General features: G+C 47.2%; 1 protein-coding gene across 4 annotated transcripts in view; it reads left to right on the forward strand.

Annotated features, from left to right (window-relative positions):
* Window positions 1-19360, forward strand: part of KATNIP (katanin interacting protein) — a 465431-nt gene that overhangs the window by 222013 nt on the left and 224058 nt on the right. For all 4 annotated transcript variants that reach the window (XM_063934229.1, XM_063934228.1, XM_063934227.1 and 1 more), the window contains exon 13: window positions 9719-9925. In XM_063934229.1, coding sequence (XP_063790299.1) covers window positions 9719-9925 — 207 coding nt within the window. The remainder of the gene's footprint in view (window positions 1-9718; window positions 9926-19360) is intronic.

A 19360-nucleotide genomic window follows, 5' to 3' on the forward strand; every position in this document is an offset into this window, starting at 1 on the left:
CTACGTTAAGTAGAAATTTCAACACATTTCAGGCAATTTGCTCACTGTCTCCAACACACACAAAGGAAAGCACAGATTTTTGTTTTGGGAAAATGAGAAAAAAACTGAATGCGAATTTTGACACAGATATAATGCTACTTTTTACACAGATATGCAATACAAGTTTGGCTTTTCAAATTACAAGAGTGTTCTCTTTATGAGACTGAGTTTACTGTACTTTTGTGTTGTGTTTTACTAAGCCGTACACCCAGTCCATGAAATCACAAGTCTCACAGGGGTGGGATTAGGGCTGGGGGAGGGCTGCCTATTAAAGCAATGGGGAGGCCTGGGAAGAAGTACAGTAAACTCAGTCTCCTAAAGATATGTCTTACTTAATTCGAAAAGCCATTTTTGGATTGTATATCTGTGTAAAATTTTTCATCTAAAGCCTTTTTCTAACTTTGAATGTATATCTGTGTGCATGTCTGAGTCTGTATATGAAGCACAACAGAGCTTATTTTGGGAATTTAAAAAAAAAAAAAAAGCCTGTGAATGCTATTTTTAACACAGATAAACAATACAAGTGTGTGCTTTGTGGTAATCGAACCCTAGCTCACAGGCATGATAACCATCAGCGATACCACTACGCCAAGAGAACTATGGATAGAGGTGACTGACACCTGCAGTGACATAGTGATGTTGCTCACCGTAATTTTTTTTTTTTTATAGTGCTGTGTGTCCCAACTCTTATCGCTGATTGTAATTATTATTTTTTTTCTTTTAGAGAGCTGTTTAGAACTCTGAACTGTGCATTTGTTTGTATGCGTTGGAGAGGCTGCACAAATCTTTTTCTGTGTTCACATTTAAATTTAATGTAGAGATTAAAGTAGTTCTTCATCGTTTGACTTTACAATGGAGACTTCAGACATGTGCAATGGTGGTTTTCAAAAGCAACACCTGGTGGACGAACACCAGTATTGCACCCAAAGGAGACTTAGGGGGTAATTCAGACCTGATCGTAGCAGCAAATTTGTTAGTTGGGCAAAACCATGGGACTAATTCAAACCTATTTGCTCGCAAGGTTTTTTTTGCAGTCCTGCGTTTGTAGTCGCCACCCATAGGGGAGTGTATTTTCGCTTTGCAAGTGTGCAAACGCATGTGTAGCAGAGCTGTACAAACAGATTTTGTGCAATCTCTTAGTAGCCCAGGACTTACTCCACATTACGGTGTATATACATGTGCAGTTTAGACCTAATCGTCCGTTGTATGAAAACACAGCCTAGCGATCAGGTCTGAATTAGCCCCCATGTGCACTGCAGGCGGGGCAGATATAACATGTGCAAAGAGAGTTAGATTTGGGTGGGTTGTGTTCAAACTGAAACGTAAATTGCAGTGTAAAAATAAAGCAGGCAGTATTTACTCTGCACAGAAATAAAATAACCCACCCAAATCTAACTCTCTCTGCAAATGTTATACCTGCCCCCTCCCCCCCCCCCCCCTCCTGCAGTGCACATGGTTTTGCCCAACTGCTAACAAATATGCTGCTACGATCAGGTTTGAATTACCACCTTAATTCATTATATTGTGACTGAATACACCACGCTGCGGCAAGGCACAGGCAAACGTAATGCAACTAGTTTTTTGCACTACAAGCCACATGGAGGATAGATGAGCATAGCTACATCTGTACATCTTTGCAACAGTCTCGCCAAACATTTCTTCTTGGCATGGCAGTTCGCTTGAGAATCTTCTACCATGTGGCTTTTTTTTGCAGAAAATGTGTCTTAGTCGCAACACAATGCGACTAGGACGCATGAGTGAATCTGTACACGAAGTGCTATAATATAGCAACCACCGCTTTTCTCTTACGTCTTAGAGGATGCTAGGGTCCACATTAATACCATGGGGTATAGACTGGTCCCTTGGGAGCAATGGGCACTTTAAGAGTTTAATAGTGTGGGCTGGCCCCTCCCTCTATGCCCCTCCTACCAGACTCAGTTTAGAAAATGTGCCCGGTGGAGCCGGTCACAGCTAGGGGAGGTCCTAGGAGTTTTTCTAGTTTTATTGTTTTTTCTAAGAGTTAGGTACAGGAAGGCTGCTGACAACAGCCTCCCTGCTTCGTGGGTCTTAGGGGGGAGTAGGAACCAACTCTACAAGTTAATGGTTCTCTATCTCCGCTGACAGGACACTGAGCTTCTGAGGGTGCTGATCGCAAGCCTGCGAGGCGACCGCTCACTCCCATAGCACGGCCGCCACCCCCTAACAGAGCCAGAAGATGGAGTGGTGAGTGTGACGCCGGCGCCACGGTAAGCGGGTCGCCAGCGGGAACGGCGGCACAATGGTAAGAGCGCAGCTCTAACAGGCTGCGCTCCGGAGGGCTCAGCAGTACTTGATGTGCGGCGCTGTGAGGGGTGCCCTGGGCCAGCGCAAATACCCTACACTGGTCACATATGCTAACAGGGGCTAATCCCACTGTTAGCAGCCAAATCACCTCAGGCCAGTATAATCATTGAAAGCGGGAAGACGTGCCATTACAGGGTGCGGGGCTTCTTCCTCAGAGCTGATCCAGCACTCACCAGCACCATTTTCTCCCTTCAGATCACAGTGAAGAGATGCTGACAGGGAGCGCTGCCCTCCACATAACTCCAGCATACCTCTGCGGTACCAGGGTGTTATAGACAGGGGGGGAGAGTGTAGTAATAGCTGTTTAATCTATTAAGGTTATTCAGTCAGCACATGCTGTTTACTGTATAAACTGCCTACTGGGGCGCTGTGTGGCTGGCTCCATATACGCTGTGTCTCTCTGAAGGTACTCTGGGGGAAACTGTGTCTGCATTTTCCTGTGTGTGTTTGTATAGCTCACATAAACATGTCTAGGAACTCTGTATCTTGTGCTGCAGAGTGTGTATCTTCTCCTGAAGAGTCTATTCCTTGTACTCAGGACTGTAATATACTGTCTCAGCCTTCTGAATCAGAACCCCCATGGGTGGATTCTATTAGGGGAATGATATCCCAGATTTAATCTCGGATAGCTCAAAGTGAGATTGAAACGCAGGTTTTGAGAAAGTCTTTGCGGTTTTGTCGTATTCAGCTCCCACTACCTCTTCAAAGACCCCAATTGTTTACCCTAAGAAGCGTGCTCTTGCCCAGACAATGCAACTGACACGGATACCGACTCTGATACAGGGGACGGTGATGGGGATATGCAGGGAGGAGATGCATCCCTTGCTAAGGGTGTGCAACTCATGATTGAGGCTATCAGGGACATTTTACACATTGCTGATAGGGTACCTGAGCAAGTAGAGGAGGTTTACTTTACTGAAAATAAGAAATCCTCCCTTACGTTCCCTGCATCTAAGGAATTAAACGCATTGTTTGAAAATTCCTGGGAAAACCCAGAGAAAAAATTCCAGATCCCAAAAAGGGTTCTCATTCCTTTTCCTTTCCCTGAGGAGTACAGAAAAAATTGGGAAATCCCGCCTGTAGTAGACGCATCTGTGTCTAGGTTATCTAAAAAAGTGGTTTTACCTGTCCCTGGGTCCACCGCTTTAAAAGAGACGGCTGACCATAAGATTGAGACTACGCTCAAATCATTATACACAGCTACTGGCGTAGCGTTAAGACCCACTATTGCTTGTGCATGGATTTCTAAAGCTATAGTAAAGTGGTCGGGCACATTACTAGAGGAATTAGATTCTATGGATAGAAGTGACATTGAATTGTTCTTACGTCACATACAGGACTCTATAGGTTTCATGATGGAGGCCATGAAGTACCTTGGCCATCTTAATGTGAGGGCTTCTTCCATGGCTGTCTCGGCACGCAGGGGACTCTGGCTGCGCCAATGGTCTGCGGATGCGGAATCCAAGAAGAGTGTGGAGAACCTACCCTTCACAGGTCAGGCTCTGTTTGGGGAAGCGTTAGATGCGTGGATCTCCACGGCAACTGCGGGTAAGTCAACATTTCTTCCCTCAGCAACGCCGCCTACTAGGAAATCTTATCCTACGTCTACAATGCAGTCCTTTCGGGCCGCGAAAGTTAAAAAGTCCAAACCCCTATCCACTTTCTTAAGAGGAGGTCGGGGGAAATCCAGAAAACCTACACCAACAGGTTCCCAGGAACAGAAACCTGGTTTTGCTTCCTCAAAATCCTCGGCATGACTGGGGACCTCCCAGCCTGGAGATCGCGGGCATGTGGGAGCAAGACAAAGAAATTTCAGTCATGTCTGGGCGTCATCAGGCGTAGACCCCTGGGTACAAGATATTGTTACCCAGGGGTACAGACTGGAGTTTCAAGAACTCCCACCTCACAGGTTCTTCAAATCAGGCTTACCAGCTTTGCTGACAGAAAGTGCTAACCTACAGGAAGCCATTCAAAAATTGCTAAGGTCAAGTGTCATTGTTTCAGTTCCACCTCACCTAGCAAACAAGGGTTATTACTCAAACCTGTTTGTGGTACCGAAACCGGATAGTTTGGTCAGGCCAATATTGAACCCTTTTTTGAGGGAATTCAAATTCAAGATGGAGTCTCTGAGAGCGGTGATCTCAGGTCTGGACGAAGGGGAATTTCTAGTATCCCTGAATATCAAGGATGCGTACCTTCACATTCGGATCTGGCCACCTCACCAGGCTTATCTCAGATTTGCGCTGCTGAACTGTCACTATCAGTTCCAGGCACTGCCGTTTGGCCTTTCCACGGAACCTAGGGTGTTCACCAAGGTCATGGCGGAGATGATGCTACTCCTCTGCAAGCAGGGTGTGAACATAATTCCTTATCTGGACGATCTGCTGATAAAAGCGTCTTCCAGGGAGAAGCTGTTGCAGAGCATTGCTCTCTCAACTCAACTACTCCAGGTTCATGGATGGATCCTGAATCTTCCAAAGTCGCATCTGGAGCCGACAAGTAGACTGTCCTTCCTGGGGATGATCCTCGACATGGAAGTACAGAGGGTGTATCTGCCGGAGGAGAAAGTGTTGGTGATACAAACAAGGGTCCGGGATGACCTGAAGCCAGCCTGGGTATCGATTCATCAGTGCATTCGCCTTCTGGGGAAGATGGTTGCCTCTTACGAGGCTCTACAGTACGGAAGATTCCATGCACGGTCTTTCCAACTAGATCTCCTGGATGGGGAGCAGTCACCCAAGTGGAAAGCTTCCAAGGAAGGTGGTCAAGTCTGGAATCCATTCTTCCAATAAACATTCTGGAACTAAGGGCCTTCTTCTCCAAGCGGCTCATCTTCTGAAAGATCAGGCCATTCAAGTTCAGTCGGACAATGTAACGACTGTGGCCTACATAAACCGACAAGGTGGAATGAAGAGCAGAGCTGCAATGTCAGAGGTAACAAGAATCATCCTATGGGCAGAAAAGCACGTGGTGGCGCTGTCAGCAATCTTCATTCTGGGTGTGGACAACTGGGAAGCGGACTTCCTCAGCAGACACGATCTCCATCCAGGAGAGTGGGCCCTCAACCCAGAGGTGTTTGCAGAGGTGGCAAGTCTTTGGGGCGTACCTCAAATAGACATGATGGCCTCCCGCCTCAACAAGAAGCTTCGGAGGTACTGTTCCAGTTCGAAAGACCCACAAGCAGTGGTGGTGGACACCCTGGTAATTCCGTGGGTGTTCCAGTCAGTGAATGTGTTCCCTCCACTTCCACTCATCCCAAGGATTCTCAAACTAATAAAAGAACAAGAGTTTAGGCGATCCTCATTGCTCCGGACTGGCCAAGAAGGGCTTGGTACGCGGATCTTCTGGAGTTACTGCTGGAGGATTCGAGTCCTCTTCGAGAGGATCTTCTGCAACAGGGGCCGTTCGCTTATCAAGACTTACCACGGCTACGTTTGACGGCATGGAGGTTGAATGTGAGATTTTAACTCAGAAGGGCATTCCGAACAAAGTTATTCCTACCCTGATACAGGCTAGGAAAGGAGTAACGTCTAAACACTACCATCGAATTTGGAAAAAGTATGTGTCTTGGTGTGAATCCAAGAAGTTTCCTACAGTGGAGTTTCAACTAGGGCGGTTTCTCCTCTTTCTGCAAGCAGGTGTGGATGTGGGCCTTCGTTTGGGCTCCATAAAAGTCCATATTTCGGCCTTGTCCATTTTCTTCCAGAAACAATTGGCTTTCCTCCCTGAGGTTCAGACTTTCTTGAAAGGGGTTCTGCACATCCAGCCTCCCTTTGTGCCTCCTACGGCACCTTGGGATCTTAACGTGGTGCTGCAGTTCCTGCAGTCGGATTGGTATGAACCTTTACAGGAGGTTGATGTCAAGTTTCTTACTTTGAAGGTGGTCACCCTATTGGCATTGGCATCTGCTAGACGTGTGTCGGAATTGGGGGCATTGTCCTGCAAGAACCCCTACTTGATTTTCCATGAAGATAGTGCTGAGCTCAGGACGCGTCAGCAATTTCTTCCAAAAGTTGTGTCGGCTTTTCATATAAACCAACCTATTGTGGTGCCAGTGGCTACTGACACCTCAATTACTTCAAAATCCTTGGATGTTGTAAGGGCTTTGAAGATTTATGTGAAAAGAACTTCTCGTCACAGAAAGTCGGACGCTCTGTCCTTTTTGATCCCAACAAGGTTGGGTGGCATGCTTCTAAGCAGACGATTTCTCGCTGAATCAGGTTTACTATCCAGCATGCTTATTCTATGGCAGGCTTTCCATGTCCAAAATCTGTTAAGGCCCACTCTGCTCGTAAAGTGGGTTCTTCCTGGGCGGCTGCCCGGGGTGTCTCGGCTTCACAACTTTGCCGAGAGGCTATTTGGTCAGGATCTAACACGTTTGCTAAGTTCTACAAGTTCGATACTTTGACCAAACTTTAGGTCCTCAGAGGCCAATCAGTTCTGCAGGAGCATCTGCGCTCTCCCTCCCGTACTGGGAGCTTTGGTACATCCCCATGGTACTAATGTGGACCCCAGCATCCTCTAGGACGTAAGAGAAAATAGGATTTTAATTACCTGCCGGTAAATCCTTTTCTCGTAGTTCGTAGAGAATGCTGGGCGCCCGCCCAGGGCTACGTTTTCCTGCATTTGTTACATAGTTAAGTACTGCGTTGTTGTTTGGTTAATTACTGCATTGTTACTTGGTTCAGTATTGTTGTTCAGCCATTGCTGAATTGTTTCAAGCTGGTTAGCTTGGTTTTCTGTTATGTGTGAGCCACTCACTATCTGTGTATTTCCTTCTCTCGAAGTATGTCCGTTTCCTCGGGCACAGTTTCTAGACTGAGTCTGGGAGGAGGGGCATAGAGGAAGGAGCCAGCCCACACTATTAAACTCTGAAAGTGCCCATGGCTCCCAAGGGACCCGTCTTTACCCCATGGTACTAATGTGGACCCCTGCATCCTCTACGAACTACGAGAAAAGGATTTACCGGTAGGTAATTAAAATCCTATTTTTTCCAATATAAGTTCTGTTCTGCTCAATGTACAAACTCAGTCACACACAATATACAAGAGTCATACTATATATCAGTGTAATCAGAATAGTCTCCTTGTTCGTCCTAGTCGCATTGCGTTGCGACTAAGATGCGTTTTCACCCAAGGACACATCTGTAAGCTCTGCTTCCCAAACGTCCGCTATAGTGGGGTAAAAGATTGAAATTCCAGATTGGGCCTGAAATACCTGATGCCTAGGTGCCCAGCCATGGTTTAATACAGCCCTTGGTCTGTTTGCACATATTAAATTGTTTACAGCTTTAAACATTCTTGATGTGCTACAGTATTTGGATGAAATATTTAATTAAATAATACATACATTTTTCACATATAATTTAGTAATAATTAAATGAAGATATATCTGGGAACTAAGCTGGCATCACTTATTATCAAACGGTCACAGATGAATCACAGACCGCTTACTGCGTGCAATCTATGTGTAACTATCTCAGAGAAGATGCTGCTCAGTATGTAATCGCTATGGGGTCATTCCGACCTGTTCACACGCAGAGGTTCTTCGCTGCGGTGCGCACGGGTCGAAACTGCGCACGCGCGGCGTCGTTGCCCAGCAATGGAGCGCCCAGCGTAAAAAAAAGATGCAGCGCTGGACGGAAGACTTTTGACAGCGGAGAGGCGTTCCGTGGCGGATACTCACTGTTGGAGGCCGTTTTCAGGGAGTAGTAAGAAGAACGCAGGCATGTCCAGACGAACGGAGGGCGGATATCTGACGTCAAGACTGGGACCTTCATCGCTGGATCTGTCGCACAGGGTAAGTAGCTGCAGGGCTGGTCTTGTTTTGCAGGAAACTTTATAAGCATAGCAGGGCTGCACAAGCGATCGCAGCCCTGCTATGCTAAAATACACTCCCCCATAAGCGGGGATTAGTTGATCGCAGCTGCAGCAAAAAGTTGCTGGCTGCGATCAACTCGGAATGACCCCCTATGTTCACTACACCGCATTCCATTCAGCCCCTTCTTTCACACCATTTGTTCTCCCTATCCATTCCTTGGTCATATCAATTAACTGTAGTTATACTTTCATCATTGTTACTTGTACTCACTGCTAAGAACCTTAGGGATAGAATAGAAGTCCTGTAGTCGCATAAAAGTGGCAACTTTTTTAGCTTTTATCATACTTTCGATATCATTTTTGGTGTGCTATTCCTTAAAATACATAAAGGGTGATGTTTGACTGTTTTATTTAATTATTCATGGCTATTTCATTATTACTGTTTAATTATATTATGTTTTTATTTGCAGCTTTTTGTTTACATTTTCCTTTATTCTGAGTGTAATGAATAATGTCACTGAGGTCCATTTTTTGGGAATTCTGTGTTCAGTTGTTTCTGCCTGTCAGAGGGCTAGGTATAATGATGATTAACCCTATGAGGACGGGATGTAGATACTATCCCAGCGGTCAGAATACCGATGCCGGTATCCCGACTGCCGAGAAGGCTGATAGCTGCGCCAAGGCTATTCTCACTTGTGTTTGTCCATGACACCCATAGAGTGGAAATAGAACCTGTGGCGAGCGCAGCGAGGCCGCAAGGGGTTTTGCTAGCGCTCGCCCCGCTGCCGGCATTCTGGTAGCCAGAATCCCAGGGTCTGTATTCTGAGCTCCAGGATCCCGTCAACCGGCATTCCTATCCCGACCAATGAGGACTATGGCAGAGGGATATAGGTCAGTGTACTTAGATGCTTGAGTGAGGACAGAGCAGGGCCGGATCTAGGGGGGGAGGGGGGGGGGGGGACAAAGGGGGCGACCGCCCCCCCTAACACATAACCATGTGTCATAACCATGCTTACTTTTGAGCAGTTCTCCGGGGAGAGCCTGAGGCAGAACGATGTGCTGCAGCTTATACCACAGCAGCACAGAGGAGCCAGGAGAGCAAGAGTTACAGAGCATTTGCCCCTCACTTGCTGTTGTGTGGGTACTAGGGCTAATAAATACAATTACCCCATAGAACAATCACAAAGCTCTATCTCAGTCTCACTCAAAAAGTTCAGTCAGAATTGAGAGAGGAGGAGTTAAGATTGCAGATGGGAGGAGTTGGGACTGTAGAGGGAGGAGTCAAGATTAAACAGTAAACCGCCCCCCCTAAAGAAAAGTCTAGATCCGTCCCTGGGACAGAGAAGGTATTGTTTACATTTGTTATAACTAACAATATTCTTATCTTTGCTGTTCTGTGATATCACGTACACCCAGAGAAATACATGTCATCATTATATACACAAAATTATACACCACTCTTGTTCAAAATGTTTTTTTGTTAATTTTTGTTGTTGTACATTTAACTTTGTTTGCAGCCTGCAGTAAACGATGCAGTAAACGATGCAGTATACATTACAGTGGAAATTATATCCAATTGGGGAAATCCTTACAGCGTGGGTTTAACTGAAGTCCAATTCTTTGACTTAAAGAATCAAAAAATATATGTTTCCCCTCATGATGTGGACATTAGGAACACTGATTTTCCCGGAGACCTTCATTGTTTGGTTAATGGAAAATTTCAGGTAAGCCCAAAAATTATTCTATAGTTTTAGTCTTTCGGTTGTTACAAGCTATAATCGGTGTTATGTACAGTTTTCTTTCTTACTTTGTGTAGAAACATAGGACATAGAATTTTAACTGTAGACCAATTGATGCTTCTAAACTGCCAATTTGCCATTCCAATGATTTGAGATTCTCTTAAGCACAGCAATACTGCACTTCAAAAAGGTCATTTTAGACTTAATTTGATAAAAGAACAGTGCGTATTAGCCCAAAGTGTATCCCAATCCCAAGCAGGATCTTTCAGGTTTTAATCTACAGGGTGTTCCTGCAGTCTGGACACATAGGCAATAATGCATATTTTCAAGAAATGAAATGAATGAAATTTTCAACAACATTTTATTTAATTGGAATATGAACAAATAACATCATCAATATGATATCGATTATTTGTGATGCAAAGGATGATTCGTTTTGCAAGATTCACGTGAACTCAGTGCAATAATTCTGTGTCTAGACTTTAGGGACACCCTGTAGACTGGAGACAAATTCAGATGGTCAATAACTGGCTGCCTCTGAGTGCCATGACTGTCTGACCAGCCTAGACACGTAACATACTGTAGCAAAGGTAAGGAACCAAAGCCAAAAAGCTTAGCAGTTTTTTTTTACCAAGCTGTGTGTTAGCAGTGTGTGGTAATGCAAGTTATCAAGTAACATACAGATGTGTCCTCACACGTCTAGCCTCAATACGCCATGCTGTGTGTTAGCAGTGTGTGGTAATGCAAGTTATCAGGTAACATACAGATGTGTCCTCACACATCTAGCCTCAATACGCCATGCTGTGTGTTAGCAGTGCGTGGTAATGCAAGTTATCAGGTAACATACAGATGTGTCCTCACACATCTAACGTCAATACGCCATGTTGTGTGTTAGCAGTGTGTGGTAATGCAAGTTATCAGGTAACATACAGATGTGTCCTCACACGCAGAGGCGTAGCTAGGGTTTTTGGAGCCCAGGGTAAGATGGAAAATGGCGCCGCCCCCCCCCCCCCCCCCCAAAAAAAAAAGCTAAAGAAGCAATGGGTGTGGCCACGCACCAGAAGGGGTGTGGTCACGCACCAGAAGGGGTGTGGTCACGCACCAGAAGGGGTGTGGCCACTGAAAATGGCCCACAGTGCCAGTTACATTGCCCCACAGTGCCAGATACATGCCCCACAGTGCCAGATACATGCCCCACAGTGCCAGATACATTGCCCCACAGTGCCAGTTACATTGCCAGATACATTTCCCCACAGTGCCAGTTACATTGCCAGTTACATTGCCCCACAGTGCCAGTTACATTGCCCCACAGTGCCAGATACATTGCCCCACAGTGCCAGATACATTGCCCCACAGTGCCAGATACATTGCCCCACAGTGCCAGATACATTGCCCCACAGTGCCAGATACATTGCCCCACAGTGCCAGATACATTGCCCCACTGTGCCAGATACATTGCCCCACTGTGCCAGATACATGCCCCACTGTGCCAGATACATGCCCCACTGTGCCAGATACATGCCCCACTGTGCCAGATACATGCCCCACTGTGCCTCACTGTGCCAGATACATGCCCCACTGTGCCCCACTGTTCCAGATACATGCCCCACTGTGCCAGATACATGCCCCACTGTGCCCCACTGTGCCAGATACATGCCCCACTGTGCCAGATACATGCTCCACTGTGCCCCCCCCCCCCCCCCCGGTCACTCACCGCCTGTTGTGTCTGTGAGGGGAGGAGAGCGCAGCGCCTCTCCTTCCCCTCACCGCTCCTGGTCTCCGGCGGCTGTGTGGCGCCGGTTCGCCAGCCAATCAGAGCTCGCGGACCGGCAGCCAATCAGGAGTCGGTCCGCAAGCTCTGATTGGCTAACGCCGGAGACCGGACACACGCGCTAGTGCTCTGGCGGCGGTGAGGGGAGGGAGAGACGCTGCGCTCTCCTCCCCTCACATTTCGGCGTGATGGGGGCAAGTGGGGCATGATGCCCTGGCCGCCGGCGGCGCCCCCCTCTCCTGGGCCTGCCAAGGCGCCCAGGGCACGTGCCCCACTCGCCCTACCTTTGTTACGCCTCTGCTCACACGTCTAACCTCAATACGCCATGCTGTGTGTTAGCAGTGTGTGGTAATGCAAGTTATCAGGTAACATACAGATGTGTCCTCACACATCTAGCCTCAATAAGCCATGCAGCACGAGATGCCTAGTGTGAGTTAGCCTCCATGTCCTGTGCAGCTCTACCAACATTGTTTTGTGCCAGAAATGTGTTTTCATTGCAACCTGTTGTGGCTAGGAAGCATTAGGACACTGTGCTGATATAATTTGATATATCACACTTGTAAATTGTGTGTGTGCTTATTTATTTTTACATGCATTTGCAAGTCATATGCAGGCATTCAGTATGATATCCCAGCTGTCAGGATCCCGGTGGGCAGGTGAGCATCACCGGGATCCCGTCAGCCAGAATACCAGTGGCGAGCGCAGTGTGTGCGCTCGCCATGCTTCGTCTTAGGTTGCCACAGGATTATATTCCCCCTCAGGTGGTGGCCTGGACCACCACCTGAGTGGGTATTTTACCGGGTGTTGGGATTCCCGCATCGGTAACCTGACCGCCGGGATCCTGGCTGCCAGCAACATGAATGCCTCCCATATGCAGCATTTAAACATCACTGTGTGAGGGCATTTCAGTTAAAAAATTTAATATCTACAGTACTTTACCTGCAAAGTAATAGTTGCTTTCTTATTTCCAACATTACCCATCAATCAAAGTTGCAGTTGTCACAGACATACTTTGGGCAATTCAATTATTATTCATTTGTGGCCATGATGTTTTTGCTGCATGCATCTTCATCCATAAAGGTACCCCAACATCACACATTTTCCTGCTCTCCTCTATGGGTGCAGTGGAAGATGTATGATTTTGGTGGTGTGAGCTACTGGCATTCTGTTTCTCTGGCACTTCTTTAATGTTCTGGATTTTCACAGATAATTGACACTCTTAGATATTAGAAGTATGCAAATAACAATAAATGTTAGGCAGTTGTAACACTACTTTTTGTGTCTTAATTCTCCTACAAATGCTAGATAAATGGCCACAGTGTAGAATTACAACATAAGAACTGTGGAATATATAAAGTACAGTATAACAATGTACTGTGGGAAATGACTACAGAGCAAGAAAAGCATCATAATGAAACCACTTGTGAATAAGGACAGCAGTCAGCAGTGACTGTAGAAAATCACTATGAAATAAGTGGAGAGAGATCTGTCCTAGTTCAGCAGCCCCCTCGGTCTTCCCTTATTTGTGCCCCTCTGACAGCTGGAGCCTGGCGGCCAGTGCCTCCACTGTCTCTGGGAGTTACGCAGTTGGACACTAGACACAATGAGCCTGAGTTATGCACAAGTACATTTTGCAGACAAATCTCACATGCTAGAATGGTAGATTATGCAGAGATCCATCAATCTATTTTGCACCAGGTGAAGTGCTGGTGTAAATGCACACTGATAGTGATGACAACTTTCACAAGTGGATTGATAGTGTCAGTGTGTACACTGAATACAGGAGGATATTCACATTTATATCTGATCACACAATTCTGCAGAATGTGCGCCCAACTTATATACGCCTCTGAATCAGTCCCAATATAAGTTAAAAAAAAATGTAGAGGTCTCTTAAATTGATTCGTCTCTGTGACAATACTTTGAAAAGACCATTTCACGTTATTTCAAATAGATTTTCTCATACGTCCTAGAGGATGCTGGGGACGACATCAAGACCATGTGGGGTATAGACGGGATCCACAGGAGACATGGGCACTCTAAAGACTTTTCATTGGGTGTGAACTGGCTCCTCCCTCTATGCCTCTCCTCCAGACCTCAGTTTTAGAAATGTGCCCAGGCAGACTGGATGCACTCTGAGGAGCTCTACTGAGTTTCTCTGAAAAAACTTATGTTAGGTTTTTTATTTTCAGGGAGATCTGCTGGCATCAGACTCCCTGCTTCGTGGGACTGAGGGGGCAGAAGCAGAACCAACTTCCTAAAGAGTTTCATGGCCCTGCTTCTGGCTGACAGGACACCATTAGCTCCTGAAGGGTACTGAACGCTAGCCGTGTCTAGATGCTCACTCCCACAGCACGCCGTCACCCCCCTCGCAGAGCCAGAAGTCAGAGCACAGGTGAATATGAGAAGAAGGATCTTCTATCAAGTAAGTGACGGCGGAGGTGAGGCGCGGCTGGCGGGAGCGCAGCGCACCATTGCTGCCCACACACACAGGCACTGCAGGGCGCGGAGAAGGGCGCCCTGGGCAGCAAGAAAAATACCTCAAACTGGCTAAAAGCCCTACCCCCGCCAGTATAAATATTAGGAAGTTTACAGAGTGTAAGGACGCGCCATTGCGGGGGCAGAGCTTCTTCCTCAGGCAGCCAGCACACTGCTCAGCGCCATTTTCTCTCTCTCCTCAGGCTGCAGAGAACACGCTGGTCCTCTCCTCCACTACTGACAAGTACAGGGTGCTATTAAGGGGGGACATAAAGCGATGGTGGTGCATTTAATAGTGTATATTACTATTTAAAAGCGCTGTTGGGCTGTGTGCATACTGTGTTCACAGGCAATATTGGCGCTGGGATTGTGAACTGGCTGCTCCTGTCCTGTGTCCCTCTGACAGATTTTACTGTGGGTCTGTCCCCAAAATAAGTCCCAGTGTGTCTGTGAGTGTGCTGTACACGTGTGAGGCATGTCTGAGGCAGGGAGTTCCTCCCCGGAGGAAGCCATTTTGGGGACACAGAGTTGTAATGTGGTGGTGCTAACGGCACACCAAGAGGGTGCATGGGTGAAAGAGATACGTGTCAGTATGCATCTGATTAACCGAAGATTAGGTAAGTATGAATCTAAGGCTGCATGCTCGAGAAAATCTGTGGAAGATGTGATTTTTCAGATGCCGTTATTCATTATGCGGGCTGCCCCTCTGGGTCACATAAGAGACCATTTACTAATGTTGTAAACACTGATTCCTACACGGACTCTGATTCTTGTGTCGACGATAGTGAATCCAGAGATATAGATCATAAATTGGCAAAAAGTATACAATATATGATTGTGGCTATAAGGGACGTGTTGGAGGTTACAGAAACCACTCCTGTACCTCAGGAGAAGGCTTATTTATGTAAGGAAACTAAATCCAGTCACGTTCCCTCCTTCACACGTACTAAATGCTCTGTTTGAAGGGATGTGGGTGAATCCTGATAAAAAATTTCGTATTCCCAAAAGGATTCACATAGCTTACCCTTTCCCGGCTGAGGACAGAAATAAATGGGAGTCACCCCCTGTGTTAGACAGTGCACTTTCCAGGTTGACAAAGAAGGTGACTCTCCCTGCTCCTGGCACGGCTTCTCTTAAAGAGCCGGCAGACCGCAAAATGGAAACAACATTGAAATCCATTTATGTTACCAATGGTACACTGCTCAGGCCCACTATTGCCTGCGCATGGTTGAGTCGCGCTATTGAAAAATGGTCAGAAAGCGTGTCATCAGAAATTGACACGATTGATAAAGATGAGATACTCCTTAAGTTAGGGAATATCAAGGACGCTGCCGCCTACATGCTGGAAGCAATGAAGGATATTGGTCTCTTGAGTTCACAAGCCGCTACCATGGCAGTATCGGCTAGGCGGGTGTTGTGGATTCGCCAGTGGAACGCGGATGCAGATTCCAAAAGAAACATGGAGGCGCTCCTATATAAAGGTGAGGCCTTATTTGGCGATGGCCTAGATGCGTTAGTCCCGGCAGTTACCGCAGGTAAGTCGACATTTTTGCCCTCTGCGCCTGCACCGGCAAAAAAGACCTATCACCCGCAAATGCAGTCCTTTCGGCCCAATAAATACAAAAAGACGAGAGGTTCCCCCTTCTTTGCAGGTAGGGGAAGGGGGAAAAAGCCCACAGCGGCTCCAGGTTCCCAAGAGCAGAAGTCTACCCCTACTTCTGCCAAATCCTCAGCATGACGCTGGAACGCTCTTGCGGGAGGCCGCTCGGGTGGGGGCACGTCTGACTCTTCAGCCAGGTTTGGATTCTGTCTGGCCTGGATCCCTGGGTGTTGCAAATAGTATCCCAGGGATACAAACTGGAGTTTCAAGACGTTCCTCCATGCCGATTTTTCAAATCGACCTTACCAGTTTCTCTGCCAAAAAGAGAAGCAGTAACAGCGGCAATCCATAAATTATGTCAAGACCAGGTCATAGTCCTGGTACCGTTGTCACAACAAGGGCGGGGTTTTTATTCAAGCCTCTTTGTAGTTCCGTAGCCGGACGGCTCGGTCAGACCAATCCTAAATCTAAAAGATCTGAATTGCTACCTGAGAAGGTTCAAGTTCAAGATGGAATCACTTCGGGCGGTGATTGCCAGTCTGGTGGAGGATTGGGACTACGTGGTGTCAGTGGACATAAAGGATGCTTACCTGCATGTTCCCATTTATCCTCCTCACCAGGCTTATCTGAGATTCGCGGTTCAGGATTGCCATTACCAATTCCAGACGTTACCTTTCGGTCTCTCCATGGCGCCGAGGGTATTCACCAAGGTGATGGCGGAGATGATGGTCCTCCTTCGTCAGAAAGGAGTCAATATAATTCCTTATCTGGACGATCTCCTGATAAAGGCGAGATCCAGGGAGCAGTTGTTACAAAACATATCACTCTCTCTGTCAATACTCCAACAACACGGGTGGATCATAAATTACCCAAAGTCACAATTGGAACCGACGGCAAGGTTGTCTTTCCTCGGGATGATTCTGGACACAGAAGTTCAGAGAGTATTTCTTCCACTGGAAAAGGCTTTGGAAATCCAAGAAATGGTAAAACAGATATTGAAACCATCGAGTGTGTCGATCCATCAGTGCATTCGGTTGTTGGGGAAGATGGTGGCGGCCTACGAGGCCATACAGTTTGGCAGGTTCCAGAGTATTCCAGTGGGACCTGGCACAGAAAGATAATCCTGTTGTCAAGAATCATGATTTCGCTCCTGTGGTGGTTGCACAGCTCTCACCTGCTAGAGGGACGCAGGTTCGGGATTCAGGACTGGGTCCTGGTAACCACGGATGCAAGTCTCCGAGGCTGGGGAGCAGTCTCTCAGGGAGAAAACTTCCAGGGCCGTTGGTCACATCAGTAAGCCTGCCTTCACATAAACGTGCTGGAGCTAAGAGCCATTTACACGGCCTTCAACAAGCGGTACATCTTCTTCTAGACTGTCCCGTGCAGATCCAGGCGGACAATGTAACAGCAGTCGCATACATAACAGGCAGGGCGGAACGAAAAGCAGAGCGGCAATGGCAGAGGCGACAAAAATCCTCCGCTGGGCAGAAAAACATCTACAAGCTCTGTCAGCAATATTCATTCCGGGAGTAGACAACTGGGAAGCAGACTTCCTCAGCAGACACGATCTCCATCCAGGAAAGTGGGGCCTCCACCAAGAAGTCTTCGCAGAGGTGACGAGTCTTTGGGGAGTTCCTCAAATAGACATGATGGCGTCTCGTCTTAACAAGAAGCTTCAGAGATACTGTTCCAGGTCGAGAGACCCTCAAGCAGTAGCAGTGGATGCACTGGTGACCCAGTGGGTTTTCCGTCAGTGTATGTCTTCCCTCCACTTCCGCTGATCCCAAAAGTACTCAGGATCATAAAGAAAACAAAGGTTCGAGCAATCTTCATTGCCCCAGACTGGCCAAGGAGGGCTTGGTACCCAGATCTTCAGGAGTTGCTCATAAGAGATCCTCTGCCTCTTCCTCTTCGCGAGAATCTGCTGCAGGAGGGGCCGTGCGTGTACCAAGACTTACCGCGGCTACATTTGACGGCAGGGCTGTTGAGCGCCGTATCCTAGCCAGGGAGGGTATTCCCAAGGAAGTCATCCCCACCCTTATTCAGGCCAGAAAGGGAGTAACGTCGCAACATTACCACCGTATTTGGAGAAAATATGTGTCTTGGTGTGAATCCAAGAAAGCTCCTACGGAAGAGTTTCACTTAGGGCGTTTTCTCCATTTTTTGCAGGATGGTGTGGAGGCGGGCCTCCGATTGGGATCAATCAAGGTCCAGATTTCGGCCTTGTCAGTGTTCTTCCAAAAACAATTGGCCTCTCTTCCAGAGGTTCAGACCTTCGTGAAAGGGGTTCTGCACATCCAGCCTCCATTTGTGCCTACAGTGGCACCATGGGACCTTAACGTGGTATTGCAGTTCCTTCAATCGGATTGGTTTGAGCCTCTACAGAAGATAGAGTTAAAGTTTCTCACTTGGAAAGTGGTGATGCTTTTGGCTTTGGCATCTGCAAGACGGGTGTCTGAATTGGGGGCCTTGTCTCACAAGAGCCCTTACCTGATCTTCCATGAAGACTGCTGAGTTGAGGACTCGGCAACATTTTCTTCCGAAGGTGGTTTCATCTTTCCACATAAACCAACCTATTGTTGTGCCAGTAGTTACTGACACATTCACTGATTCAAAATCTCTAGATTTGGTTAGGGCTTTGAAAATCTATGTTGCTAGAACGGCTCGTATACGAAAAACAGAGGCTCTGTTTGTCCTGTATGCTCACAACAAGATTGGATGTCCTGCTTCCAAGCAGACTATTGCACGTTGGATCAGAAATACGATTCAGCAAGCTCATACTACGGCTGGATTGCCGTTACCGACGTCGGTAAAGGCCCACTCCACTAGGAAGGTGGGCTCATCCTGGGCGGCTGCCCGGGGGGTCTTGGCATTACAGCTCTGCCGAGCAGCTACTTGGTCAGGGTCAAACACATTTGCTAAGTTCTACAAGTTTGACACCTTGGCCGAGGAGGACCTAAAGTTTGGTCAATCGGTGCTGCAGGATCATCCGCACTCTCCCGTCCGTACTGGAGCTTTGGTATAGACCCCATGGTCTTGATGTCGTCCCCAGCATCCTCTAGGACGTATGAGAAAACAGGATTTTGATACCTACCGGTAAATCCTTTTCTCCTAGTCCATAGAGGATGCTGGGCACCCGTCCCAGTGTGTACTTTACCTGCAGTTTAGTTATTAGAGTTACACAAGTTGTGTTATCTTGGTTTTCAGCATGTTGCTGCAATTGGTTCATGCCTGTTGGTTTCATGCCTGTTGGTTCATGCCTGTTCATGCCTGATGCCATGTGTGCGGCATGGTTGAGGGTGTGAGTTGGTAGATATCTCACCACTAGTTTAGAGTAAATCCTTTCCTCGAAATGTCAGTCTCCCTGGGCACAGTTCCTACAACTGAGGTTTGGAGGAGGGGCATAGAGGGAGGAGCCAGTTCACACCCAATGAAAAGTCTTTAGAGTGCCCATGTCTCCTGCAGATCCCGTCTATACCCCCCATGGTCTTGATGTCGTCCCCAGCATCCTCTACGGACTAGGAGAAAAGGATTTACCGGTAGGTATCAAAATCCTGTTTTTATTTCAGTG

Source organism: Pseudophryne corroboree, chromosome 7 (genome assembly GCF_028390025.1).
Source record: "Pseudophryne corroboree isolate aPseCor3 chromosome 7, aPseCor3.hap2, whole genome shotgun sequence".
Classification (NCBI taxonomy): domain Eukaryota; kingdom Metazoa; phylum Chordata; class Amphibia; order Anura; family Myobatrachidae; genus Pseudophryne; species Pseudophryne corroboree.